Source organism: Podarcis muralis, chromosome 5 (genome assembly GCF_964188315.1).
Source record: "Podarcis muralis chromosome 5, rPodMur119.hap1.1, whole genome shotgun sequence".
NCBI lineage: Eukaryota > Metazoa > Chordata > Lepidosauria > Squamata > Lacertidae > Podarcis > Podarcis muralis.
Genome location: NC_135659.1, coordinates 1,367,393 through 1,385,860, shown reverse-complemented (window position 1 = coordinate 1,385,860; position 18,468 = coordinate 1,367,393). Strand labels below are relative to the sequence as shown.

The following is an 18,468-nucleotide window of genomic DNA, read 5'->3' as shown; positions in this document are numbered from 1 at the left end:
CCCTCGGCCCTCCTTCTTGGCTCGCTCCGGCTCCTGACTGTCTGATAAATGGGGGGCTCCACCAAATCGCGCAGCACGAGCCGCGGGGTTTGCCCAAAGCGCAGCTTCCTGCAGCGGACATGCCGGGCTCCCTGCAACCCGCGCGCCACGTCGGGACTCCCCGCAGCTCCGGGCAGCTTGGCCAACGGTCGGGAATGATGGGAGTTGGAGTCCTGCAACACCTGGAGGGCTCGTGCCATAATTGGTAGCCCCTTCCTTGGTGTTCTGCTTAGAAATGCTGAACTCATATCTGATGTGCAACCAACTTGGCCACTTGGGCTGCAAGACGGGCAGAGAATTCCTGCTTAAATATATGGTACAAACTGAGCTTGGTAAGGTGCACTCAATTTAAAATGACTGATTGATAAGTCCCTTATGCAAGCAAACTATACTTTGCCTTCATCTGGGACCCAGGAAAAGTTGTCGGATTCTCTTCGCAACTCCTCATGGCAGAAGAAGCTAATACTGCAGCCGCTTCTGCTCTGTCCTGCCTGCAGGCTAGATGTCTCATTTTTGGTGCTCGTCACCGTCGCTCCAGGGCTTGGGGGAAAGCAGGCAGTCTCCCCCTCCCGCAGTTCCAGGACCCCCGTTTCCCACTCCCACCCCAGCACCCCATTTTCCAGCTGCTTGTGCACATGTGGCCATCCTTCAAAGCCCTCTTTGTCACCCCGACCCCCGTCCTTTCCACACCCATTCTTATTTTTTACTGTTGTGATTTGCAAAATTGCAACAAGATGTCATGGTTACTCCTGCCTCCTCAGCGCAGGCTTCCACAGCATGCTCAGTTTCTTGCTGCTCCAATATAAGCCAGAAGTGTTCATGCCTCGCAGAATTACCCTTTAGATTAGAAGATTTTAGGCTGTGCTATTTAGGGAGTGGTAGAAGAAGCAAGAGAAATCAGGACTTGCCTCCTCCTTGCAGCCTTGACTTGCCCTTACTCTGCCCATGTGGTCCAGTTGCCCCAAAATTAATAATAATAATAATAATAATAATAATAATAATAATAATAATAATAATTTACCCCATCCACTCTGGGCGGCTTCCAACAAAATATTAAAATACAATAATTCATCAAATATTAAAAGCTTCCCTATAAATTTATAGCTGCCTCACACAGTATAGGGTAGAAGCAGGCAAATGCTGGAATATTAAATGTGTGCTTCTACAATAACATGCAAAAGCCATCTTTGATATGAGCTCATATCTGGTTTATGCTCAGTAGAAATAAAAAGGGAGCCAAGCTTCGTTGGAGGGGAGGGCCACCTCATTGCACAAAGCCAATCGTTTAGCCCTTGATAAGAAATGTTGCATAACCTTTCAGTCACAGCGGTTAATCACCTCATCATGATCAATCCCTAAGATCAAGGTCAATTTCAATATCTCCAAGCTTGAGTTTCTGCTCTGGAAGTTAATCCTATAGAGAGACACGAATAATTCTCCTGAGGCCATTTTAGTCTTGCCCAGTGGCGTAGCGTGGGTTGTCAGCACCCGGGGCAAGGCAAGTAATTTGCGCCCCCTAACCCGTGGATTTGCGCCCCCTAACCCATGGATTTGCGCCCCCTAACCCATGGATTTGCCCTAACCCCAGATGTTGCGCCTGGTGCGGCCGGCCCCCCCTGCACCCCCCACGCTACGCCACTGGTCTTGCCCAAAAGCTGGCAGGGAGAGACTGCTTAAAACAGAGAAAGTCCCACGCTCCCCTGCATAACCAGGGAAGGGAACCTCCGGCATGAGGGCCAAATGTGGCCCATCAGGTCTCTCTGTGTGGCCCTTGGACCTCTTCGCAGGCCACACCCCTGGAGTGTTTTTGGGGGGGGTAGAAGGGGTCCTGGTACCCTGACATGGCCTCTTGCTTCCTGCAGGGAGGAAAGAAAGAAATGTGTGTGGAGCAACTGGCCGCCTGTATCAAAGGAAACCTTTCTAGTCCTTGCTGGAGCCACTTTTGTCTCTGCCCAGCCCTGCGCACCGTGGGAAGTTTGCCCAGATGGGAACAGAGCCCTTGGACTGAAAAAGCCTCCCCATCCCCACCCCAAAAATGATTAAGGAAGGCAGTAATGAGCAATGGATTCCTGCTGTCCATCACACACGGTCGCCCCTTTCTCACGTCTCATGGGTTGGCCCCAGACAAGCCTCCCAGGCCAGAGAGTCCCTGGTAGTCCGTGTTGCCTGTCCAGAAGCCCAGGTCCCTAAGGCAGAAGTGCCTGGGAAGAAACGGTTGGTGCTGAGCCTGAAAAGCTAGCTGCCCCCACGCTAAGTGGGTGAACTGGCGGACTTTAGTGGAGAAGGAAACTTACTGTTGTGGCTCCCACTTGATGGAGAACTCAAACTCAGGTCCGGGTTTCTACCCAAATCATTAATGCTCAGATGGATGCAAGACATGCGCAAGACGCAGCTCAAAGGCTGCACAAGGAAAAGCATTGCTGCTCATTTGACCAAAGCTGGTAGGTGTTGATAGTTAGCAGACCGGGCAACAGGCAGCCTTATCTTTCTAGCTTACAGGATGGCAGCTTATCTATTATAAGTAATACACAGGTATTTACTATAAGTTTTGAGAAAGCCACGTTGATTCATGCAGTCTTCTATAAAAGGAATTTTAAAAATCTTTTTGTACAATTGTGCAAGATCTGTAATAAAAACAAATGGTGACTGTGTAATGCTGTGAGTCGAGCGTATATGTTTGCCCAGCTTCCATCAAGAGAATTCATCTCTCCTGGTCTCTCCAGCTGATACTTCAGCTTCAGCATAAAGCGCCCAGGGGTCTCATCACGTTCCTGAGGGGCAGAGAAAGGGATTCAAATCAGTCCTGAGCCTCTTACTGTTTTTTCTTTTTCCAAGGCTCCAAGTCTGTGTACACATTGCTGACTTAAGTAATCTCAGTTCAGATTGAAGTTGGTTTGCGGGAAACACATCAAAATGCAGTATTTCATAAGAAATGACAGGATAGATGGGGATTTCAGCCCAAGAGTCTCCTGCAATATTGGAGAGGTTGGGGGGACAGCAAGAGTCAGTAAGTGGGGATTTCCTGCTGCTGGGAAGCTCTTGGCTTGTCTCTTCTTGCTGCTGTTTCACCAAAGCTCAATGCTGCAGGGCTTCCTCTTGATCTCAGACTTGGACCCATTTATTCTTTCCCATAGAGACTCCTGTTCTATTTTCTGTGATAGATTTGCTGGCGGACGACAGCATGTACCATGTTGGGAGCTGAACTGAAGAATGAAGTCCTGTGAAAGTGTCGCCTGAGTGGTTATGGGGGCACGTCAGTTGAATACAATAAGCTTAGGCACATCTAACTTGTGCACATTCAGTTTTACATGCCTGGCAAAAGAATTAAACAGAGGACAAGCATCCGGGGAAAAAAGACTTTGGCCTGCCTATGTGCCCTTGAGCCCAATGTGTGTTTTGACTACTGTATATGCAGTTTTGACTTTAGGTGTGATTCCCTAGAACGTGACCCCCCCCCCCATCAGTTGTGGGCTCATTGTGCTGCAACTGCAGAGCCCGAGTTCTGCCAGATTCTCAGAGGAAGGGAGATGAAAGACTGGTACAATAAGACCCAGAGGCATTGAGAGCATTGCAGCAGATGCAAAGCATATAAACAAGGAACGACATTTTGCATGGGCAGGAGTAGCAGTGCTGCTCACTGAGTTTCAAAGCATTCAGCCTAAAGAGAAGTAACTGCCAGTGCAGGCCCTGGGAAAGTGAGGGCTCTCCGCCTTTTTAGAAATGCTGTGTAAGGGCAATCTGGCATGTTCTGTTCCTCGGGGGAAGGATCACTGCTGCTCTGCAAACATTGGCAGCTGCTCCAGATGAACGTGATGACGACAGAGTCAGGAGAAAGTCCAAGGTAACTGCAAACAGACAGTGGGACAAAGCTCAGCCTCAAACAAGCATGTTTTCATCTGGCTTCAGTTCTTCACACACACACACACACAGGCCAGAGGGTCCAGTTTCCTGCCAATTTACCCAGTGGGTTATTCTGCCACAGGCAGGTTCCCATGCCGTCTCCCCAATGAAATCAATGGAGGCTGTAGTATAGGTGAGGGAGTACAGGGCTGTTGAAGAACATCTGTCACTCACTCTCTGTCATAGAGAAGCCATTAATGTTAACTAAGTAGGTTATGCAGTAGCTTGGCTGGTTTTCTCATAAAAACGTTCTCTTCTCAACTCTAGCAGACTCCTCATGGGGTGATCAGGCAGAACATTGAGTAGCTTCTGAAATCTTTGAGCTTCTCACCACTTCCGAGGGCCATGGCACTCCAGAAAATATCCATGGTTTCCACCTCCCATTTGGGTTTTTTCAGTGCCCCAGTGCTGCACTAGGATGGGGGGGGGGGAGATTGTTTTTCTGTACAACTGCTGCAGGTTAAAGAAAATCTCAAACTATATTGATCCTTGTCTTAAAAATATTTTTTAAAAGTTTCCGGGCCAAAAAGGAGTGCTGGAGAAAGGGTGCTAGGGGAGGACCCCTGGAGCGCAGGCCCACCGTTACCCACAACGGAGGAGAGCCGGGGGGGGGGGGGGCTCTCTGCTGAAGGCTCCCTCCCAATCCAGAGCCTACCCTCTCACTCCCAGGATTTTTATCCCCCCTCCTGATTTCAATTGTTGGGAAAACTTTGCTAGCCTGTGTCATTCTGTACTAGCAGAAGACTCAAAGGCAGCCCCATAGAGTCCATCCATAATCATTCCTTCTGATTGTTTTTTAATGCTTTACTGTGTTTGTATCTTTTATGTTGTAAGCCTCCTTGACTGTACTCTATACATAAAGTTGAGATATCAATTAATAAATTAAACCTTGACATGAAAGAGAATATTTGAAACAGGGTAGTAACTACTCAACCCAAAGGGACAGAGACAGACAGACAGACAGACAGACAGGAGGGAAAGTTGGAAAATGGTCTCCTTTGCCTCTAACATCTAATTGGGTTGTGCATGTCCTTCAGTAGATGTCGTGGTTTCCCAGGAATTTTCTATGTGACAAATATTGTTAGCCAGGGAACAAAAATATTATTATGTGTCTGAATCTAAAATGTTTATTAATCTTATTACAAAGTTTTTAATGATAAAATAATAGCCCAATTCTGAACATGTCTGCTTACATAACAGAGTCAGCCGCTAGGTGGCAGTAAAGGTTTAGTAGGAGAAGCAGTTCATCATCCGAGATGAAGAGGGATTTGCTGTCCTCCTTCGAGAGACAATGGGGACAAGGGAGCCGTTCCGGGGTGTGGCTGCTGTGGCTGCAGACGCTTCTAGGAGCTGCGTGCAGAATGGGGATCCAAGGTGGGCAAACTGTTGCAGAAGGAGCACAAGGTGTCCCCACCAGAGGCCCTAGCCCTCCGCTATCTCCCCATATACACCCCATCTCCACCCGAACAGATCCATGGACGAAAGTAGGTTGCAGAATACCTAGTACAGGGGTAGGCAACCTAAGGCCCGTGGGCCGGATGCGGCTGAATCACCTTCTCAATCTGGCCCAGGGAGGGTCCGGGAACCAGCGTGTTTTTACATGAGTAGAATGTGTCCTTTTATTTAAAATGCATCTCTGGGTTATTTGTGGGGCATAGGAATTCGTTCATTTCCCCCCCCCCCAAAAAAAAAAAATATAGTCTGGCCCACCACATGGTCTGAGAGACAGTGGACCGGCCCATGTCTGAAAAATGTTGCTGACCCCTGACCTAGTGGTTGGGACTGAAGGCAACAAAGCTACCTCTTCACTGCCCATGCCTTCCAGGAGGATCTCCCCATTTTGTCTGCAGACGGTGGAATTCCCAGTTCCAGTCCCCAGCATCGCCTACTAAATAATCCCAGGCTATACTGGGATAGGTTTAGAATGCTCAGAAGAGTCACATGTAGGAATGTGGCGTGAGAATCCAAGACACTGCGATGCGAAGAAAAGGACCACAATCTACTGAGCCACATCTCCCAGGCTCCTCTGTCTTCTCCCATGCCTCCAGGGCCTGCCCACTCCACTTTGCCACCTGAAGTGAAACAGGAATGTGCCCCCTGCCCCCCCCTTGCTGAAACTTGGCAAAAGGAGAGCAAGCCATTTCACTTATCTTCTCACAACAATGCTGCATGGGGGGGGGGTTCTAGTGGGGCAGCCAGGGGGCACCTGGCTGACTAGCAGTATATGTGAAAAGGACCTTGGGGTCTTGGTGGACTACAAGCTGAACATGAGTCCATTGTGTGATGAAGCAGCAAAAAAAGCAAATGCTCTTCTAGGCTGCATCAACAGAAATCAAGTGTCCAGATCAAGGGAAGTAATAGTATCACTCGATTCTGCCTTGGTCAGACCACACCTGGAATACTGTCTTCAGTTCTGGACACCACAATTTAAGAAGGCTGTTACACGGGTGTAGCCAGGATTTATGTTGGGAGGGGGCAGAACCGAGTTATCTGTGACACAATTGTTCAGTTAATGCAGTATTTTTATTTATTTACTTGATGAGGGGCAGCTGCCCCCCCCCACTTACACCCATGGATGTTGACAAGCTGGAACGTATGTAGAGACGGGCGACCAAGATGATCAAGCCTGATGAGGAACGGTTGAAGGAGCTGGACATGCTCAGTCTGGAGGAGACTGAGAGGAGATAAAAGAGCCACCTTCCAATATCGTATCTGAAGGGCTGTCACATGGAAGAGGGAGCATGCTTGTTTTCTCCTTCTCTGGTGCGTAGGACTTGAACCCGTGGCTTCAAGTTACAAGAAAGGAGATTCCGACTCAACACCAGGAAGAACTTTTTGTCTGTAAGGGTGTTTAACAGTGGGATGGAAGGTGGTGGACTCCCCTTCCTCCAAGCAGAGGTTGGATGGCCCCCGTCAGGGTGCTTTAGCTGAGATTCCGGCATCGTGGGGGGTTGGACTAGATGACCCTTGGATCCCTTCCAATTCTACCATTCTCTGATGCCATGATTCTCCTACAGACAAATGTGCTGGCAAGCTTCTATACTGCAGATGTAAAATGGTTATTTTTTTACTTCTCAGGTGGGAAATCGTATTAAATGTACCAAAAACCAAAACCATAAATGTGTTTTGTTTGTTTGTTGTATTTCCATGCCCTCACGTGGCTGCTGCAAAACCTTGTGTGCTGGCCCGGGAAACTCCTTTCTGGAGGCGCCCCGGGACGGAGGCAGCGCAAGGCGCTTCGCATCCCGCCGACCTGCCAAACGCCCGGCTCCTCTTCTGCGGCTGCTCCGAAGGTTTCCTCCGTCTCTCGCAAGAGATGCGCTCCTTGTCGCGGTCCTCCTTGCGGCAGCCCCTTCCTTCCGCCGAGACGGCGCCGCGGCTGCGCGCGGGTCAGCTGGAGGCGGCTCCGGGAGCGCGCGGCTCGGCGACGGCATCCCGGAGGGAGCAGGTACGCGCCGTCGCGGGGAGGCGGCTCGGGGTCGCGGCGCGCCGGAGGGTGCCCGGCCGCGGAGGGAAGGCGGCGGCGGCGGCCTGGGGGCGCCCCGGGCCTGGGGCGGCGCAGCTCCAGCGCGCAGCGGGCCAGACAGCGCTGCCCCGGGGGCCGGGGGCCCTGCTCAAGGGCAGAGGGCGCCCCAGGGAGGAAGCGGGCGGCCTTGGGCAGCCTCGGCCTGGCGCCGCCCGGAGGGTCGTGTGGTACAATGGTCATTGCCAGCGGCATCCCCCCCCCCCCCGCCGCCGCCGCTTCTTCTTCTCGGGCTGCTGCGCCCGCGCGCGAGGGGGATCCCGAGAGGGGCGCGCGGGGATGGTGGCCTCTTCCCCCGCTCGGCCTCTTCCCGGGCGGCGGCGGCGGCGGCGGCGGCGGCGTGTGAACCTGAAAGAAAATCCCAGGAAGCGCCCAAGCTGGTAGCCGGCTTCATGACCACGTTTCACAGGCACAGCCAGATGGTTGCTGGTTTGGGGTGGAATTCACCCACATCCCGGCACAGTGGAAGTTGACTGCAGGCTCTTATACAACAAACCCCCTTCCCCTCAAAATCAGGCTTTTTGCAGTAAGGAGATGGAGGAGAAAATGCCCTGGAAAGTGCGGGGTAATAGTTGCTCAAGGCAGGATCTGACCTCCCTGCAAACAAATCAGAATGTTGTTGGCATCCTGGAGAGACAAGGGAGTGCGACCTCCCTGGGGTGCAGGCCTGGGGACAGTGCCTGGAGGTCCTGGGCTGCCCGGATGGCAAACCCCCTCTCTCAGCCTCGCTGATGGGGCCCAAAGGAAAGTGGAGCAAGATGTTTGGCACCAGGTGGACTGCAGGGGTTGCTGGAAGGAGGCGTACAGGGAGCCAGCTAACCGTCTTAGGGCCTCAGCTCGTTTTGTGTAGGGTTGACCCCTGAGCGTTTCTTCTCCTGGAGATGTCCTGCAAGGCAGCAAAGGTTTAAGGTCAGAGTGTTCTTTCTCCTAGATGGGCTCCCTTCCCAGGTTGACAAGCCCCATCTGCTCCTCACTTCCCTCTACAGCATGTGCAGAAACCACCTTCTTGACTGTTGGGTCCTCTCTTAGCCTTCATGGAAATCCCTAACTCACCAAGGGTTTCAGACCCCTCAACTCCCCTCAACTGCTTCAGCTGGCCAGTCAATGCCGTTTCCTGGGGTATGTCCGCTGTCTCGTGCCGACAGCTTCTAGGAACCACAGGTGAGAGTTGAGTGCTGGGTGGGCACCAAAGGTGGACAAACTCTCTGCAGACTTTGTGCAAACAAATCAGGCCAGTGCTTGGAGGCATTGATGTCCTGGATGTGGGCAATATGTTGAAGCTGAATCCTGAAAAGATGGAGGTCTTTAGTGTCCCAGGAAGTGGAGAGACATCCGGTCATGGACAGGGTTGCACTCCCTTGGATGGAACAGATTCGCAGCTTGGGGATGTTGCTGGATTCAGCTGGTGGCCTTGGTGACTAGGAGGGCCTTTTTCGAGCTCTGACTGCTTCACCATCTCTCGGCCCTTTTAGAAAGACGTGGCTGTGGTGACACCATGCTCTGGTAACTTCCAGAATAGATTGTTGCAATGCTCTATACAAGACAGGAGAGTCCAACTGAACATCCGGAAGAGCTTTCTGGTGGTCCTGTTTAGAGGTTGTGGGCTCTCCTGTAGTTGAGATGCCTGCATCACAGAGGGTTGGACCAGCTGAGCTGCTTGGGATCCCCTCCCACACTACAATTCTATGATTCTATGACTCCTTTCCCCTTATACCCCACCTTTCCTCCAAAGTGCTCAAGGTGGCCCTCCTGGTTTCCCATTTCCCATGTTATCCTCACAATGACCCTGTGAGGTAGGTGAGGCTGAGAGACAATGACTGGCCAAAGGCCTCACTTGAGGGCCAAGCCGTGGCTTTTACAGTGGTGCCTCGCAAGACGAAATTAATCCGTTCCGCGAGTCTCTTGGTCTTGCGGTTTTTTCGTCTTGCGAAGCACGGCTATTAGCGGCTTAGCGGCTATTAACGGCTTAGCGGCTTTAAGAAAAAGGAAACAAACTCGCAAGAACTCGCAAGTCTTGCGAAGCAAGCCCATAGGGAAATTCGTCTTGCGGAACGACTAAAAAAACGGAAAACCCTTTCGTCTAGCGAGTTTTTCGTCTAGCGAGTTTTTCGTCTTGCGAGGCACCATACCCTGTTCTCCCAGATCCAATAAATGTCCCACAATATTACTCCATATTCTGGAAAGTAGGTCTAGAAGTGAAGAAGCAGGAGGACCTTTTCTCATAGCTCTGGACGTTTATGGCAACCCTTGTTAACAGTTCTGGGTGGCAACTTTCCCCTTTCCACCACCCCTGCCTATATGACCTCCTAGTTGCCCTACCAGGTCCAGCATCCACCAGCTGCCGCTGTTATTTCCCCTTTTAAGCCAGAAGGGAGCCTGGTAGCGGAGCTCTTTTCAGGAAGGAAAGGGTTAAGCAACCCCGCCCTCATGGTCCCTCCACCCCGAATTTCAGCCTGTGCTGCTAATTTTCAGGGAGACTGATTCACTTATCTTCTCCCATGGAGCAGCTATTTTGTGCCCCCCAGTCACTTTCTGAGGATGCAACTTCACTAATGGTCTTCTGCCCTTTGAAATCTCACTTAGCCTGTAATGCTTCTGAGGTTCAGGGCGGGACCACAGGAGCCATAAATGCAGCTGAGACTGAGAAGAGCCCCTTCCCCAGAGCCCAGAGGAGCAGCTGTCTCTCTGCAGAGGACAAGAGGGCAGGGAAAGAGCAGTGGCGGGCCTCATCCAATATTTTCTAAAAGGATCCTCTCCACACTGGGGCTCTTGGCAGCAGTCTTTAAAGCTGAATCTAGCGGGAGCTGAATAATTCAGCCTGCTCACCCAGGGCTTTCTGTGATGTTAAAGTGGTCAAAAGCCCCTTGGCCAGTCAGTGCCCAGCCGTTTGGGCTTAGATAAAGCAGGAAGAGCCTTTTTCTTATTTTCCTCAGCCTGACCCAAGGAGCTGCCTGCTGCTTCTTCCACCTCCGCCTGCCTGGGCTCCCCCTCCATGGGGCTGCTGACTTCACGGTGCCAGGCAGTCGCTGGGGAGGCTCAGCCTCTGGATTCTGCAGGCAGCACTTCCTTCCCTTCCAGGCTGCATGCCTGTGTGTGTTGCTGAAGGGGGCAGTTGTTGCTTCAGGCTTCCCTCCCGCTTAGTTTCTTGCAAGAAGAAAGTCCTGTGCAAAGGGAGGGCCTCACGGTGAGCCAGGCAGGTCTGGCGGGAAGCCCTTTCTTCATGTCTTCTTCCTGGCTCATCACCAGTCCATGACCTGAGCCAAAGGGGGCTGGCAGAAGGGGTAAGTAGGGCTTTCCCCATTTGTGATAATAGACATTGGTGTGCTTTGTGGGCTTCTTCCTGCTTGTGCCTTTAAGGGTTCCCTGCAGTCAGTGGGCATCTCTTACTGGGTTGCACAACTCTCTTCCCTTGTGGCCTGAGCTGCTGGTGCTGTGACTCTTAATGCCCAACAGTCACAGAAGAGCATCTGCAGAAGAGGCTGCCTTGGGACAGCTGGCTTGTACTCTTCTTTGCCCTGGCACAGCCCATCCCTCGGAAAGGCTGCATTTCAAGCCCCCTGGAACAGCGGCAGGGATCATCCAGGGAGGGCTTGCACCCCAGAGAGGAGGCGTTGGGCTGGGCTCCGCTGGAGAAGGGCCCCATTTGCTGGGGGATGAGGAGGCGTCAGAGGCGTCCTTTGAACCAAGTGAAGGAACCCAGCTGGAGGCAAGGCTTTTCTTCCAGGGGTGCTTTTCCCATTTCTTCAGGGAGAAAGATTCACCAGCCCCACCCAGAGTGAAACTCCCTCCTCACAGTGAAGGCACAGAATGAAAAAGCTTATTTGTGACCCCCCAAAAAAACCTTCACCTGTGAAGCAGGGGCCCATTCAGTGACCCCCAAGGACAGGAAGGCGGCTTGGATGCCGCTTAGCACTCTCAGCTGCTCTCATTTTTGTTTTCTGTGCTTACCCATTGTTTTTAGTGTATATATTGTTGTGAGCTGTCTTGTAGACATTTAAGTGGAAAGTAGTTGGAAATGCTAAAATAATAATTAGATACTGTTCATATGGCAGGCAGGATTTTATCAAGTAAACTGTAAAGGATGTTCATTTTATTATGTGCCATAAGCTTTAAATCCTTCTTGGCAACTTTTTTTGCTGAACTGTTTAGCTTCCATGCTATATTTATGTATTTGATTCTCATCTATAAGTAATAAATAAGTCCTGTTCTTTTTCAGTTTAATTTAATCTTATCTTATTGTCATTCCAATTCTTCATTCTATGATAAATATGTTGTTGTTTTTTGCCTGTCAACTCCATCCCCATGCTTATTTTATATTTTATAATAACTTATAATAATGTATTGGCTCCTCCTTTATTAAAGTGATTCATTCATGAAAACATGGAATGGCATCAAAATTGGGACTGACCCAGTAAAGTCTGATGGGGTTATATTTGGGGCCGGGGGGAGGGCATTGGTTACAGTTCTCAGGTGCAAAGGAGAAGAAGATCTGGGCATAGGCGCCGACTCCATGGGGCCTGAGGGGGCCCGAGCCCCCTCAAAAAATCATTTGGGGGGCTCTGCCCCCCCAATAATCTTGGGCGCCCCTCCAGCAGAGCGCCGCCGCCGGGCGACTCCGGCCCTCTGGTTCAGGTTGCCATGTGGCTGCGTGCGCGTGTTTTGTCTGCGTTTAGGGGTCTCCCTTCGGGTTCGTCCGCCGGCGCGCGAGGGCCGCCGCGTCTGGCTCAAACCCTCCACCAGCAAATCGCCCTCTCTGGTAAACAGGATCCCATTGGCTGCGGCGCGTCTTTCGGGGTGGGTGCAAGGCGATTGCCGCGGGCGGATTGGCGGCGACCCTTTCCCTTTAAATCAAGTAATCGCAGCCCGGCAGTGGTTTGCATCTCGGCCCAGCCTTTTCGCGCGTTGCAAACCGGATAAGCCAAGTCGTGGGCAGTGGGGGACAATTTACAAGGCATTTGTGTGGTTTCTCTTTAAATCGCCCTATCTGCGCTTGAAACCAACTGAAGAGGTGTTTCTGTTTCTTCTTCTTCTTTTTTTTTTGCAAGAAGAGAACAGCTGGGTATCTGGTTCCATAAGGTGATGGTGAATATCGGTTCCCCCTTTTACAGATGAGGGGAAACATGAGTTTTCTTAAAGTCGACAGAAGAATCCGGCAACAAGCCCCTTCCTCCCCAATCGCTCCGGCTCCGCCAAAATACGCTCCAAAACCCCCCAGATAGGCCGCCGGCCGCCAAGTCTCGTGGCGCCCTGAGCGAGGGTCTCTCCCCAACACCGCCACCTCGAACTGCGTTCTCCCGGCTACCCAAGCGAACCAGCGGCAGCTTCCTGGGCGCTCTTCCCAACTCTGCCTCCGAAGAAGAAGAAGAAACAGCCCCCGCCGAGGTGCATCCCAAAAGTTGGACGACGACGCGTCCCGGTATGGGCCCCCCCAATATTTTTTATAAGTCAGCGCCCCTGGATCTGGGCCTTGTGCTTAGAACAGTTATATAAAAGAGGGGTTTGGGACAGGTGTATGACAAGCCACACCATCCCAAATTCCCTCTTCTACAACTGGTAAGAACCTCTTTATTGTTTATGTCTGGTTATCCTGTAGGTTATTTGTATTTCTTCTGTTATTTATTCTGTATTTATTCTGTTATTTGTATTTCAAAAGTGTCACATTTTCTCCAGGATGCTTGCAGGTTTTTCAAAACAATGATAAAAGAAACTTAGCTGCAGTATATATCAAAGATTGGGGGGATGTCAGTGTAGTTAATAAGAAGAGTCAAGGAAGCTGTTTGCAGCCCCTGTAAAAGGTCTTTCAGAAAATGGAAGTATTGTCCAAATAAAGAGAACAAAAAGGAGTACAAACTTTGCTCCCCCCAAAGTTGAAAATAAGGGGTGCATTTTAAAATATATATATTAAGTATATAGAACAAACCTTTGCTGAAGAAGAATCAGCATGGCTTCTGCAAAAGTAGCTTCTGCCTCAGTACTCCGATTACGGTATATTAATAAGAGTTCTTTGATTATATTAACAAGCACATGATTAAGGATGGCCTGGTAGACATTACACACTTGAGATTCCAAAGAAGCCGGGAGCAAGATCCCTCACTGGTGGCTCCTGAGTCAACTTGGCAGTTGCAGGATCAGTGTTCAAGTCCTCCTGTGGTCCTAGAGCAGGTTAAATAGAGGAAGTAGAAGGTAGGAATAAACAGGCAATTTTCCCAAAGAAGGGAAGTGGCCAGAGGGTCATGGGAGGCCTCTGATGTGGGAGGTCCTGTTGCCCATTCCGGGGAATGTGCTTGCGCCTTATATGTAAGAAGGGAATACAGGATGTGAGCTGGGAAGGGTGATGTCATTCTGGCACTCTGCCGTTGGTGTCTTCCATAGAAGGCTAATGGAGGCTTGGTTGGTCTTTGCTACACTTGCTTTGGTTTCTGCAGCGATTGAGGTGATGGCTCTGCCACGAGTTGGCCATAGGACGGCATCTGTGTGGTGCTGATCTTAGTCCTGACATAATGGCTTGTAGCAGAAGGATAGAATTGGTCTTCCTGATACGTGGAAAAGAGGGCAGCTCTGCACAAGAATTTCAGAGGATGTGAGAAAGATAAAAAGGAAAGCCTCTTTGTACAAAATAAAGCCCTCAATGATTCTTCATTTTCCTATTACCTCTGTGCTTTCCTGTAACATCTAATATTTTTAAAGTATTGAAATACAAAATACGCATAATTCCAGATTCTGCAGCAGAACAAAATAAAATTAGTTACAGGTAGGTAACTGTGTTGGTTTGTCATAGTCAAAACAAAGTAAAAAAAAATCCTTCCAGTAGCACCTTAAAGGTAAAGGTAAAGGGACCCCTGACCGTTAGGTCCAGTCATGGCCGACTCTGAGGTTGCAGTGCTCATCTAGCTTTATTGGCCAAGGGAGCCAGCGTACAGCTTCCGGGTCATGTGGCCAGCATGACTCTGGCGAACCAGAGCAGCACACGGAAATGCCATTTTCCTTTCTGTCGGAGTGGTACCTATTTATCTACTTGCACTTTGACGTGCTTTCGAATTGCTAGGTTGGCAGGTATCTGAAGAAGTGTGCATGCACACGAAAGCTCATACCAATAACAAACTTAGTTGGTCTCTAAGGTGCTACTGGAAGGAATTTTTTAATTTTGTTTCAAAATAAAATTGTGAAACTGCATAAGTCAACATTTCCCTATTTGTGTAATGTATCACAGTTGCAGTGGGTGTGTTTTATGGAGCTATCCCATAACAGTCAGCCTTCCTGACTTCTTTGCTCATGCCAACTCCGTAGTTTAATTTCCTCTGCAAGAAGGAGTCCTTCTGCCCTCCGTCACCTTACGATAAGGGAAGCCTGGCCATTGGGTTGCACAGAGTCATCTAGAAAAGGGCGAAGTACTCAGATCATGGTTTAAGGGCTTCTCCCTGCCCTGCTTCACAAGATATGTCCCTATTGATTGCAACCCGACCTCATTGGAGCATCTCTCCCCAGGGATGACTGCATTTCTCCTGCTTCCTTGGCAGCTCACTGCTCTTCTGTGAAAAGCAGGGAATTTGAGCATCTAATGGAGCTAAATTGATTCTGCAGAAGGTGCCATCCTGACTTTCTCAGCTGGCTGCTGACCTTTTGGCAGCTGAAGTATACTTGGAGTTGAGAGCGGATTTCATGCTCTTTATTCAGCTCATAGTGGTGAGGAGGAATGCAGTTTCCCCCAGAATGTCTGCTTTATATACATTATTTACACAATGGGCCCCACGTGATTGGCTAATTCCGGGATTCTCCTGTAGGCCAATCAGGTTGCAGATTAACTTCCACCTGGAGCTGGATTGGGTGGCTCCTGTGGACCAATCAGACTGCTGCATTCTGGATCCTATTGTTCTAGGACCAATCAGACTGCTGCATTTTGGATCCTATTGAACTCCTCCCCTCTAAGTTCCAGTCCTGCCCAGGAGGTTGCATTCATAGTCCTCAAGGTACGCCGGCTGCCTACGTGTGTGTTGTGGCCTGGGGTGTTCCCTGGTCAGGGGTTTGGGTTCTGGCTTGTTTTCCCAGGATGCTGGCTGCAGTGGGGCCGTTTGGTCTGGCGCAACCGGCTCGCTCAGTTGTGGCTCTGGTTCCGGTGTCCTTTCGGCCTCGCGGGTCCTCTCTGTATTTACTGATTCTGCCTCCCCTGCTGGCCCTTCCTGTTCTACGGGCCTCACTGCCCCACTGTTTCCTTGGGACTCCTCTGACCTGTCCTCCTCCTGGTTTTCTCCCTGGAATCGTTGCTGTAGCTGGTCGCAGTGGCAGTGGCAGCATGGCCCCTCTCTCCGTTAGCACCTCGTACGACACGGGGCCAGTGACCCATTCCGGGCCTGCCCCCAAATTCTTTGTTTACGCTGGGTCCTGGGCCATGAAAGTCCGGGGGTTCCTGCCTTCCCCAACCACCACCTCATCCTGAGCTCTGTTGGGGTGAAGACGGTTCAGTCTGATTGCAAGGCGCCAGCCCATTAATAGTTCAGCGGGGCTCTGGCCAGTCGTTGAGCTGGGGGTGCTGTCCTGTGCTAGAAGGAATGTGGCAATGTGGTATTCCCAATCCCCTTGCGTCATGCGGCGAAGGGTGTCCTTGGTGGTCCACACCATGCACTCTGCTTGGCCATTGGTGGCAGGGTGGCATGGCACCGAGCGGATGTGGCGGATGGCATTCTGCGCTGTGAAGGTCTGCAATTCTCCTGACATAAATGCGGTTCTGTTGTCTGAGACGATAGTGTCAGGGAGCCCATGGGTTGCAAACAGCCTGCGTAGAACCCGGATGGCTGTGGACATAAAAGTGGACGGTACCAGTGTGACTTCCAGCCATTTGGTGTAGGAGTCCACCACTATGAAGAATGTTTTCCTCTGAAAGGGGCCAGCGAAGTCCACATGCAGGCGTGACCATGGTGCTCAGGCGGACAGCCAGGACTGCACTGGGGCCCTTGGGGGATCTGGGTGGGATTCTTGGCAGGCCTGACAGTGTTTGACCCCGGCCTCTATCTCTCTGTCAATCCCCGGCCGCCACACATAACTCCTGGAGAGGGCCTTCATTCTTACTACCCCTAGGTGTGTCTCGTGTAGGGCTGTGAGGACCCTTTTGCAGAGGGGATGGGGAACGACAATCCTGCTTCCCCATAACAGGCACCTCTTGTGGGCTGACATGTTTATGGGTTGTGTAGCCTGCGAATTCTGGCCCGGGGCTGCTGCTGGGCCATCCCCTCCACACCCAGTCCAGGACCCGGGAGATGACCCTATCTTTCTTGGAATGGTGCGCAACTTCTTGTGCCTGAATGGGGCGGTCGGGAAGCAGATCCAGGCTCATAACCTCTTGCGCGGGTGCTGGGTCGGGGCCTGTTTCCGGTAGTGGTAGCCTGCTGAGGGCGTTCGTGTGGCCTATCGCCTTCCCAGGGCGGTGAATCAGTGCATACTGGTAGCTGGCAAGGAAAATTGACCACCTGAGGACGCGAGGAGACAGCACTTGGGGGGGTCTGCTTTTCGGGGGCAAACAAACCAAGCAACAGCTTGTGGTCAGTCACCACGGTAAGGGGCTGCCCATACAAGAAATCATGGAATTTTTTTACTCCCTTCACGATTGCCAGACCCTCATTGTCGATTTGCGAGTAGTTCCACTCGGCTGCGGTGAGTGTCTGGGAAAAGTATGCTACCGGCACCTCTCTTCCATCCAGGAGCTTTGTGGGGACCTTACGTTTCTGGAAGTCCCGGAGGGTGAATGGGGCCGGCCTGAGTTTGGGACCCCCAGTAGGGCACAGTTTTCTTAAGGTCCTTGCCAAGATTATGGATAGAGTTGATCCCGTGTCAAGCTCCATGCGGCACTGGGCCCCCTCTATCTGTACCTCTACATGAATTTTCTCTATGTTGGGGTGGAGCAACTGGTATACCTGGCAGTCCGTGATCTCTGTGGGTTGCCTTGGTGTGTTGGGCCCTGGGCCCTGGACTCTTGGATCGATCATCCGATGCCTGGTGTCGGGTGGGCCGAGCCCGACACACCTGGGCAATGTGTCCCAGTTTTCTGCACTGCCTGCACTCTGAGTTGCGGAAACGGCAGGTCCTCCTCTCGTGACTCTCCCCGCAGCTTGCACAGTTCCCTCCTTCTCGTTGAGGCAGCTGTGGTCTGTGCGCTGCTTGAGTGCGCCGCAGAACTTGGTGCACCTCCTCCCTGTTGGATCCTGAGTCGTCGGCGAAGTTTTTGTGGTGGACCCTCGATTGGGGTGGCAGGCTCGGCTGTGCCTCTTGCATCATCCTCTCGGCAGCTTCAGTTGCCAGGGCCTCCTCCAGAGCAACCTGGAACGTTAGGTGCTTCTTGGCGTAGAGGCGTCGTTGCAGCTTCTCATCCTTCAGGCCACTGATGAGGCAGTCATGAAGCATGTTCTCCAACTCTGTGAAGTTGCAGAACTGGGCAGCTTGGCGGAGGGAGGTCACAAACCCAGTTATGGTTTCCCAGGGGCTTGCCGCTTTGCGTAGAAGGCATTTCAACAAGCCACCACCGAGGGCTGCGGCGAGAAGTGCCCCTTCAGCCGTTACATTATTGTTTTGTAGCGACATCTTCAGGCACAAGGAGAGCCCAGGCGATTTTGAATGTCTCCTCTCCTCAGACGCTTAAGAATATCGCCCTCTTTTTGGCATCTTCTTCGGTGGTGACCCCTTTGGCTTCTAGGAGGAAGGTGAAACGGGAGGCGTACACTTCCCAGTCTCCAGATGCTGGGGTTGAACAGCGAGAAGCTGCTGTCGGTTGCCATGCTGAATTCCTTGGGGCCCAGAGCTGAAGCCTGGATACACGGTGCGAGGCAGCGATGCGGCAGGTGGCGGTGCTGCAGTGCTGTGTGTGGCCGTCAGCTCAGCGGGATCCCACTTTCATCGCCAGTGAAATATACTTGGAGTCAAGAGTGGATTTCATGCTCTTTATTCAGCTCATAGTGGTGAGGAGGAATGGAGTTTCCCCCATGATGTCTGCTTTATATACATTATTTACATAATGGGCC

General features: G+C 51.3%; 1 protein-coding gene and 1 long non-coding RNA gene across 8 annotated transcripts in view; both read left to right on the top strand.

Annotated features, from left to right (window-relative positions):
* The first annotated feature begins 38 nt into the window (after nucleotides 1–38).
* On the top strand, nucleotides 39–2,693 carry LOC114598482 (uncharacterized). Its single transcript, XR_003707060.2, has 2 exons — nucleotides 39–371; nucleotides 1,902–2,693. It is a non-coding gene; the product is annotated as an uncharacterized LOC114598482 (long non-coding RNA).
* A 4,561-nt stretch (nucleotides 2,694–7,254) lies between these two features.
* The window catches only part of PDE4DIP (phosphodiesterase 4D interacting protein), a 91,650-nt gene continuing 80,436 nt past the window's right edge, over nucleotides 7,255–18,468 (top strand). For 6 of the 7 annotated variants that reach the window (XM_077928144.1, XM_028732161.2, XM_077928147.1 and 3 more), the window contains exon 1: nucleotides 12,960–13,015. In XM_077928144.1, the coding sequence (XP_077784270.1) occupies nucleotides 12,975–13,015 (41 nt within the window). In that variant the 5' untranslated portion in view covers nucleotides 12,960–12,974. Of the gene's footprint in view, nucleotides 7,388–12,959; nucleotides 13,016–18,468 lie in introns of those variants that run through there. The other variant, XM_077928143.1, reaches the window with a different exon arrangement.